This window comes from Arachis ipaensis, chromosome B01, assembly GCF_000816755.2.
Source record: "Arachis ipaensis cultivar K30076 chromosome B01, Araip1.1, whole genome shotgun sequence".
NCBI lineage: Eukaryota > Viridiplantae > Streptophyta > Magnoliopsida > Fabales > Fabaceae > Arachis > Arachis ipaensis.
In genome coordinates this window covers 134,196,247-134,205,934 of record NC_029785.2, presented here as the reverse complement: position 1 = coordinate 134,205,934, position 9,688 = coordinate 134,196,247, and the positions used below count along the sequence as shown (strand labels likewise).

Genomic DNA, 9,688 nt, shown 5'->3' with positions numbered 1-9,688 from the left:
AACTCCCACCAATGCTTGGTTCTCCATTGTGCCCCAAGATTCTTCATGGATTGAGCCAAGTCTTGATGGAGTTCTTCACAAGCTTGGGGCTCCCAAAGTTGATCCTCTTCTTGTAATCCGGGATCCCACACTTTGTTTTCATACCCGTGATCATCATTATCATCATTATTAGTCCAACCGGGTGGTGAGTAAGGTGAATTCTCTATATAGTGGCCAACAATCCTCCTAGACACATCTATACTCCAACCTCTCCAACCTTTATATCTCATGTTTGATGCATCAACCATAATGAGCCTTGATTTGCAACGCCAACCACGAAACATCTTTCTTTTACGCTTCATCCCACAAAGCATCCAAAGTTGACCATCCGTTTCAAGCAAGCCATATTCAAGTGGGATCAAGCCATACTCAAGTGGGACAATAAAGCTAATAGAAATGAATTTCACCCACTCAAATGAAGGAGTAGATGGCAACCTAGGCAAAGACAACTCCAAGGGTTTTGATAAAGTATATTCAATTCCCATCCTCCTTTTTCTAAGGATTTCCACCTCTTCACAAGACTTCTCAATTATAATCCTTTGTTCAACAATTTTATATAAACATTTTCTCCTACTCAAGTCATAAATGGGAGGATAAGAAAAATTTACCTCCACATTGCTTTCCATCTTGTTGGGAGAAGGTTCTTCATGCTCAAAGGATTCTTCACCACTAAGGTTTGATGCTTGATCTTCATCACCAAGGGAACTCACTTCTTGCTCTATCCCATCCAAGTCTTCATATGGAATATGTCTTGGAAGGTGTGCACTTTCCTTCCTAGCATCAATTTCAATCATCTTGGAGGGGTTTTCTTCAATTCTAGATTCCCATGGAGGCTCCGCATCTCCTAAGTCTTCAACCAATTCTTCCCTTTCTTCAATAATCATAGCTTCCTCCAATTGTTCCAATACAAAGCAACTTCCCTCATTCTCCACCAATCTCTCTTTCATGTTATGCTCTTCATTTGATTCCCCACATGTAGCCATGGGAGTTCCTTGAGTGTTCAAGCATTGGGATGCTAACCGGTTTATCACCTCATCCAAGGCGGCCGTGAATTGTTGCACATCCCTTTTCATTTCTTCTTGTCCTTGAACAAGAACATCAAGGATGTCATCCATTGGAGGTTGGGGTGGATGGAAGGGTTCATCAATTTGGGAGAAGGGTTCATAGTAGGAAGGTGGTTCTTCTTGGTAGAGTTGTGGTGGTTCAATAATTTCCACTCTTTTTACTTGTTGCACAACACGCTCCATGGTTGCTTGAAGTTGATCCAATGTTTCCTTGAGATGATCCCTTGACTCTTGTTCCTCTTGGATAATATGATTAGGATCATATGGCTCTTGGATTGAAGGACATGAGTATTCTTCCATGGAAGGTTGTGGTGGAAGGTAGTATTCATCTTGTGGTTGAAAATTTTCGTATATTGGAGGTGATTCATCTTGGTAATAACATGGAGGGGGTGGCTCTATATGTGGTTCATATGGCTCATACGGTTGTTGTAATGGTGGATATGGATGAGGGTCATATGAAGGTGGTTGGTGAAAAGTGGCTTTTGAGTATGGTTGAGGGTTATGTTGAGGGTATGGCTCATAGGCATATGGTGGTGGTTCTTGAAAGTCACAAGGGAGTTCACCATAGCCATTAGATTGATATGCATCAAAGAATGGCTCTTCTTCATAGTGTATTGGTGGAGGTTGTTGCCATGAAGATTGATCATGTGCATGTGGCTCTTCCCACCTTTGATTATCCCATTCTTGATATACATCTTCATTGTAGCCCCCATTACCTACAACATAGTTGTAATCAAACTCATAGCCAAGGTGAGAATTCATGATAGCAAGAAGAAAATGAAAACAAAATCAAATAAGAAGCAAGAAAATTAAATCCTAAAAACTAGTAAGAACTAACAAAGAAGCAAAAGGCAAACATATTCACAATATTCACATATAGACAATAACCAATAACATAACACCCAAACCCCTCAAACCCCTAAAATTTATAAACCGAAGTATTGGACCTCGGGTCGTTCTCCCTAGGAATTACAATAAAGTGTCTCGTTATTGGTTGTGGGTTATTTTGGGGTTTTGGATAAGAGGCATGAAAAGCAAATGGTAATGAAAATAAACTAACAACTAACAAGGCTCTTGGCAAGATGTGAGAACTAGAAGTCCTATCCTAGTTATCCTTCTCAATTGTGATGAGAATTGTCTAATTCTAGAGAGAAGTGAGAGCTTCTCTCTCTAAAACTCTAAACTAAAAGTGATTATTGGTTGGAAGTGATGATGATGCCTTTCCCTCAATCCTTCATCCTTTTCTTTCTTTTTCCTTAGCAATTTGGCGCCAAAAATGGGCTCAGAAAACCTCTCAAATCGCCAGGCACGTGTTGCATTAATGAGGTCATGTGCCATCATCGGCGCGTGCGCGCATGGTACGCGTGCGCGTCCTTGGCCTGTTTCGCAATGTGCGCGCGAGCGCCTTGTGCGCGTGCGCGTGCATGGCTCTGATTTTGCTTCTTTGACTTTTAATGCTTCTCTCCACTTGTATGCTTCCTTCCTTGCTTCCTTTGATCCATGCCTAGCCTATTTCATCCTGAGATTACTAACAAACACATCAAGGCATCTTATGGAATCAAAGAGGAAATAGAATTCATCAAAATAAGGCTTAAAAAGCATGTTTTTACACTTAATCACAAATACGGGAGAGATAACAAAATCATGCTAATTCCTAGGCTAAATGTGACAAAAGGTTATCAAGATGCTCTAAATTCAATACAAAACAAACCGTCAAATTGGGGTTTGTCAGGGAGCCACGTCAGACTTTTTCGTTGAGTCTGACGGTGGCTTTTGGACGGAGGGACTGATCCGTCCAATTTTTAAGGACGTTAGGGACTTAAAAGTATTTTTCAATGGTCAGGGACGAAAATGTCCGCGAGATAAAAGGTTAGGGACCTATTTGTCTTTTTCTCTAAAATATTTTATGGTTTTCTTAAATATTATTTCTCCATACAAGTAATTGTATCATTTCACCCTGTTTCCTTCAATTCATCCTGTTCTATTTCATTTTATTCCCTTACTTTATACCGATTCAAACATAATTTATATATGCTTGTATATTTAAATATACAATTCCTTTTAAGAATCTACAGTCACTTGGACACCATTCTCTCTATCTTTTGTATGTTCTACATAATTGGATTAAGCTATAAACATTTTTGCATTTTTCAAGAACTGTGGTGATAGAAAAGTTTGGTTATTGCTTTGGCTTACCAATTCGTTAATTTATCTTACTTTTTTTAAATTTTAGTTAAAATAAAGTATAACATTTATTGAAACATACAAATATAATGGATTTTATATTTAAGTAGAATCCGCTAATATGGACTAAAAAAATATCAAGATTATTCGGCCTCTAGAAAGTAAGGATGGACCAGTCTTATATACTATACAAAGTTTTTATACACAAGGACTTTTTCAAATTAAAAGTAACAACTATTACTATCAATGAATAATACCAACAAATTTTATAATGAAACAACATTTGTCCTGCACGTAGCGCGTGTTTTACACTAGTATTTTGAATGCGCATGTTTAATTTGGTTTTACACATTAATATTAGGAAAAAGTTCATAGAATAAAAACAAAAGGGTGTAGGAGAGAATAAAAAGCTTCCTTCTAGTGCCAAATTCACACATAGCTCAAGAGGGTAGAGGCATAAATGGCAAAGAGCATCTATGGAATGTCAATGGATGGTGATGAACCACCACATAAAGGAGATAATAGTAATAATAATAGTATTGGGTTAAAAAATTCATTATCATCATCATCAGTTATGATTCCAATACCCATAATTGATGTGAGTCTGCTGTCATCATCAGAACCTGAGTCTGAGAAGCTTAGATCTGCTCTCACATCAGCTGGATGCTTTCAGGTGCGGATTTATTTAATTAAATCACAGATCTTGATCTTCTTTCATTAGGCTTATGTGCTATTCACTGATAAAAGTAACAAACAAGTGATACATAAATGTTTCTAATTTGACCACAGGCAATTGGTCATGGAATGTCAACTTCACAAAATACGCCAAGTTTCAAAGCAATTTTTCCAACTTCCAGTTTAGGAAAAACAAAAATATTCACGACCTGCTAATGACTCAAAAGGGTATGAAAATGACAGAATAGTTTCAAAGAAGCAAGTCCTTGACTGGTCCTATCGCTTAATTCTTCGAGTTTTTCCAGAAAAGAATAGAAGGCATTCTCTTTGGCCACAAAATCCTATTGATTTTAGGTATTTCCTTTGTACCCTTCATAGTCCATTAACATGTTACAGGAAAACAAAGTAAAGTTTGATTTTCTTGCTACTATGCAGTGATATATTAGAGGAATTTTCCATTAAAGTGAAGTCAAGGATGGATTATCTATTGAGATGCATGGGAAGGTCACTGAATCCGGAAGAGGGTAGTTTCTTGGATCAGTTTGGAGGACAATCATTATTTGCAGCAAGGTTCCGTTTCTATCCACGTTGTTCAAGACCCAATTTGGTACTCAAGCCTCATACAAATAGATCAGTAATCACAGTTCTATTGCAAGACAATGGAGTGGAAGGCCTTCAAGTTCTCAGATGAGAAATGGGTCAATATCCCCACAATACCTAATGCTCTTGTTGTCAATCTTGGTGATCATTCAAATGCAGGTATAAGCTTAATCCTTGTTTGCCAAATTCATGTCAGTAGAATGCTTAATAATAAATTGTTATGCAGATTATGAGTAATGGAATATTCAAGAGTCCAATGCACAGGGTTGTGACAAACAAAAGAAAAGATGAGGATGTCAGTGGCCATGTCCTATGAACCAGAAGCAGAGAATGAAATTGAACCTGTGGAAAGCTTAATAACTGACACACGTCCAAGGTTGTACAAGAATGTTAGAAACTATGGTGAAATCAACTACAGCTGTTATCAAGAGGGGAAGATATCACTTGAAATGGTCAAATATACATAACAATTCTCATCAGAATTAAGGCTACAGTTCCTACTTGAATTCCCTGTGACAATAGAAATCTGTTGGAACTTGGAACAAGCTAAATAATATTTCTATTTAGTAAGTCAAATTACTCAAAAAAATGTATACGATTATTCCCTTGTGATGCCACGACTCATTTTATACCCATAATTTCCCGGCAAAACTGTGCATACTATTAGTTTTCCCTTGCGTGCAAGTCATTCTTTGGTTTCTTTTAATTTATAATTTTTAATTTATAATTTTGATGCATGCTGTCAAATTTCTCTTGATTTATTTTACAATTAACATTTTTAGGCTTATCTAATTATTAATTATTTTAACATGTTTTTCAACCGAGAGAGAGAGAGAGAGAAGCATTTATTCCCAATTTAAGAGGACAAGCAAACATAATTTATACTATTAAAATTTGTTCTAGCCTTAATAATAGTAAAGTAATTACTAAGAGTGTAGTAGAATCACGAACTAAACAAGGTGAAATAATTAAAGGAAGGAATCAATGAATCATATACTATAATACTACTTTTAATGGAGACAATTATTTGATTTACACAAAACTTTCCCTTTATAAGTATGTGAAAGGTACTAGTGTTACAGGAAGCTTAGTAATGAAAACAAAACTGAGAGGGACTACTGAATCAACAGTTGTCTAAATTACAAACTTTGACAACTACAAACTTCTGAAAGAACATATGCGACTCAAGACATAATCAGCATTCAGATTCATTTCGAAGATGACAAGATTGAAACATGTACAAGTTGAAAGAGAGTCCCATCTTATTATTAATTTACTTATTATAAATTGAAAATCAATACTTAGTTTACGCCACCTACACATTGAAAAACTTGTTCCTAATCATTTCAACGGGGCATCTTTAGAGACACATGTAAGTCAAGATGACAGTGAAACCCATATTGGTCCGTTGCCTCTTTCACCTTCCATTTAAGTTAAGATATAGCCACCACGTCTCTGCTAATTTTTTTGAGTATAGACTAACTATACATACACCCGCTCTATCAATAGCTTGATAATGACAAGTTTAATTTTTCTTGGGACAAAATCTTTTAGGGGCATCAAGTGGTTAATCACATTCACATGTCAGGTAATGCAATCTGCACACGTTCATGCATTGAACAGCATTAATCAAGGTTATGAAGCAAAAAAAAAAAGTCAAGAAAACTACATAGGATTATATGGGATCAAATGAACACAACATAGATGTAAAACAACCACTGGTAAATTAAGTTCAACTGAAATAGGCTATACACAATAGACTAGGTTATGAAGGGAACTGTGTATCACTGTATCAACATTGTCCACGATCACACTTCATAGCAGTTTTCATGATCATTTCCTGCTTTCACATTATATCAAGTGAATATTTGCATTTTAAATTACTCAATTCCTACAGACATCCAACTTTTATCTAAAGCATCTACATTTTTCTTTTCAATGAATATCTCACTTCATATTTAAAAGAGGAGCTTTAGAACAACGGTTGAATTGTCTCCATGTGATCCCAAAGTCACAGGTGAAAACTGTAAAAACAATCACTGATGTAATTATTAGGTTAGGCTGCATACAACATATCTTTTGGGTGCGATTTTTTTCCGGACCTTGCGTTAACACGGGATGCTTCTCCACTAAATTGCGCTTTATCTCACTTAAGATTTAGAACTCTTAAGTCTACATTTAACGCCAATAACTGCATTGGCACCTAAATACATGATCATCCAGCTCCACTGGTATCAATGCAGCAAATTAGACATGGAATGAAAACTAAGAAATATAAGGGAGTTAAAATATATTGAGAATTACATTTTTCTTTGAATTTCAATCGGACAGAACGGCTAGACTCCGAGAATTATTGAATGTGAAATTTTAGAATTAACAGATTTATTTAAACCTACTATTAGAATAATTGGGGCCTGCAATGCTTACTAATGAAATGGAAATCTTTGGCATAAATTCATTTGGTGTCTACAGTTTTTGAAAGAGGTGATGACCTATCACTGTCTTTAGATTTTTCTGGCAACATAGATCTCTTTCGCAAAGCAAGGATCTATTGTTCATTTTCAAATAGCTGCTTTCGGTAGATACTATGCAATCGGTTGAAAAGCTGCTTCTTCAATGATTCAAAAGCCAAATCGAATCTTTCTAGTTGTTCCATGGCATTTAAATTATACAAGAATAAACTATAGTACAAATCAAAACTATCCCTCCCAGTATTTTTCACCAAACTCAACAAAGTTTCATAACCCTTTGTGTTGATTGGTGTTGTCTTTAACCTCAGTTTTTCTAAAAATCTTCCTGTTGTGTGTGTAACAAACTGGGATCCAGCTGCATGCCGATCATGTTCAGCACAAGACATTTCAACCATCCGGCATCCTTCACTAGCAAAAATGTCAAGAAACCGATAACATCGCAATATTCTTGATTCTTCGTTCCCAATTCTAACTTTGTCATAAACAAAAGGAAGGTTTTTCCAGCCATTCTTTCCACTCTCCGGCCCAAACATGGGATGAGTGCAGAGAACATCAAAATCATGAGGCAAGTGTTGAAGGAAGAGGTTTCTAGGAAACTCTTTGACGGATAATACATCAACAAATAATGTACTTCTCTTCAACCTTTGGAAAGGTAATGATTTAAGAACTTTAACCGTCGAAATGATGGAAGTGCAAAGTAAGATCACTCCTGGATGCTGCTCACAAAGATCATCTACGTCGCTGAAATACAAAACCCCCAACTTTCGAGCCACATCAGAGTAGTCTGATCTAGAATACGCCAAAACCTCATGACCTTGGCTAACTATAGTTTTTGCAAGGAATTGACCAAAGTTTCCAAAACCAACGATTGCAATCTTGAGCTTTGTGTTCTCATCAGACTGGCTAGAATTGTTTGAAGCAAAACTATTTAGCAGAGCAACATCATTAAAACTGCATTATTAGCATCATTACTCATTAATCATTATTATGTAATAGCCCTTTTCCCATCACAACAACATCATCTTTCGAATTCAAAATGATTAAGTTACTTGCTCTCAATCTCAACAAAACGAACACTCTCTAAAACAACAATCACAAATATTCACACAACGTAGCAAAAATCCTTGAGATTTTTTCAAGTTCCAAATATCAAATACCTGGAATGCAGCAATGCAGACTCATTAGGAGCTCGCCGATGCAGTGCATGGCTGTTACTTCCATCCAGCTGGTGCAACCTTTCACCATTCTCTATCAACTGATTCCTGACTACACGATGTAACCACGCAATGAGCTGCTTTCTGAGATCCTCAAACGCCAAATCAAGCTTCTCCAGCATCTCCAAAGAATTCTTATTAAACATGAACAAACCATAATACAAATCAAAGCTATCCATAGCAGTGTTCTCCACCAACCCCAACAAACTCTCGTACCCTTTCGTATTAATTGGCGTCGACTCCAGCATCGACTCTTTAAGAATCCTTCCAACGGTATGAGTAATGAACTGCGAACTGGCGGCATAACGGTCATGATCCTCACAACTCATCTCCACCATCCTGCAACCTTCTCTGGCAAACGCATTGAGGAACTTCTCACAGCGAGAAACACGGTGCTCCTCGTCAAGGATTCAAACCCTCTCGAAGACGAATGGAAGGCCGGTCCATCCATCACTTGCGGACTCAGGTCCGAACATCGGATGAGTGCATAGAACGTCGAAATCGGAGGGGAGGAGCTCAAGGAGGAGCTTCTTGAAAAATTCTTTGACAGAAAGGACGTCAACAAAGAGAGTGTTGCGTTTGAGGCGCTGAAGAGGGAGCGTGAGGAGCACACGCTCCATTGAGATTATGGAGGAGCAGAGGAGGATCACTTCGGGATGCTCCTCGCATAGGTCGTCAGGGTTTTGGAAGAACGATACGCCAAGCTTTTTGGCTGCGGCGAAGTGGTCGGAGCGGGAGTGGACGAGGACGGTGTGGCCCTGGCGGACTAATGTGGTGGCAAGGAACTGGCCGAAATTGCCGAAGCCGACAATTGCAATCTTAAGGCGTTGGGAGACAATAAACTCATTGGCAAGCTTTGACTCGTAATCGAAGAGTTGAGCAGCGTTGATGGTGCGCATATAGAGGTGTCTGTAGGTGGAGGAAGAGGAATAGGAATTCAATTTGGATGGTAGTGAGAATGTGGATGGGGGGAGAGACTGACAGTTGAGGATACGGCGGACAATGTAATCTAGGGAGTGGTTGAACGAGATCGAAGGGTAAAAAATTGCAATGGAGAGCATGATTCTTTCCGCGGCGGTTCTGAGTGGTTAGCTGGACTCTGAAGCCGTGGCTTTGGGAATGACAAGTACAATATATAAGTAGGCTATTTGCAAGACAAATTTTCTATCATTTTCTTTTTCTCTAAAGTATAATTTGAGGATTTGGATGTATGGACATTCTACATAATAATTTATAATTATATTTAATTTTTTAGATGTTTATTTTTTTAAAAATTAGATAAATGAAATTCTTTTTATAATTACCTAGTATAATAAATGATAGAATAATATTAATTAATCTCAATTTCTGTTTTACCTTTGTTCACCTAATTTAAAATTATATATTTGAATGTAATTTTTATATATTTTTAATGGGTTTAATTAATTTGTATCCTAAGAAT

At 37.3% G+C, this 9,688-nt stretch overlaps 2 protein-coding genes across 2 annotated transcripts in view; one reads left to right on the top strand and one right to left on the bottom strand.

The window, feature by feature from the left end:
* LOC107620282 (protein SRG1) lies at nt 2,770-5,213 on the top strand. Its single transcript, XM_016322469.2, is given in 5 exon segments — nt 2,770-3,960; nt 4,077-4,102; nt 4,104-4,316; nt 4,398-4,643; nt 4,645-5,213. Coding segments are annotated over 5 exon segments (849 nt in total). The 5' UTR covers nt 2,770-3,747; the 3' UTR covers nt 4,796-5,213.
* Nucleotides 6,983-9,688, bottom strand: part of LOC107640576 (pyrophosphate-energized vacuolar membrane proton pump) — a 9,040-nt gene continuing 6,334 nt past the window's right edge. Inside the window, 2 exon segments of the mRNA XM_016344091.2 lie at nt 6,983-7,839; nt 8,997-9,429. Of these exon segments, the coding sequence (XP_016199577.2) occupies nt 7,111-7,839; nt 8,997-9,429 (1,162 nt within the window). The 3' untranslated portion in view covers nt 6,983-7,110.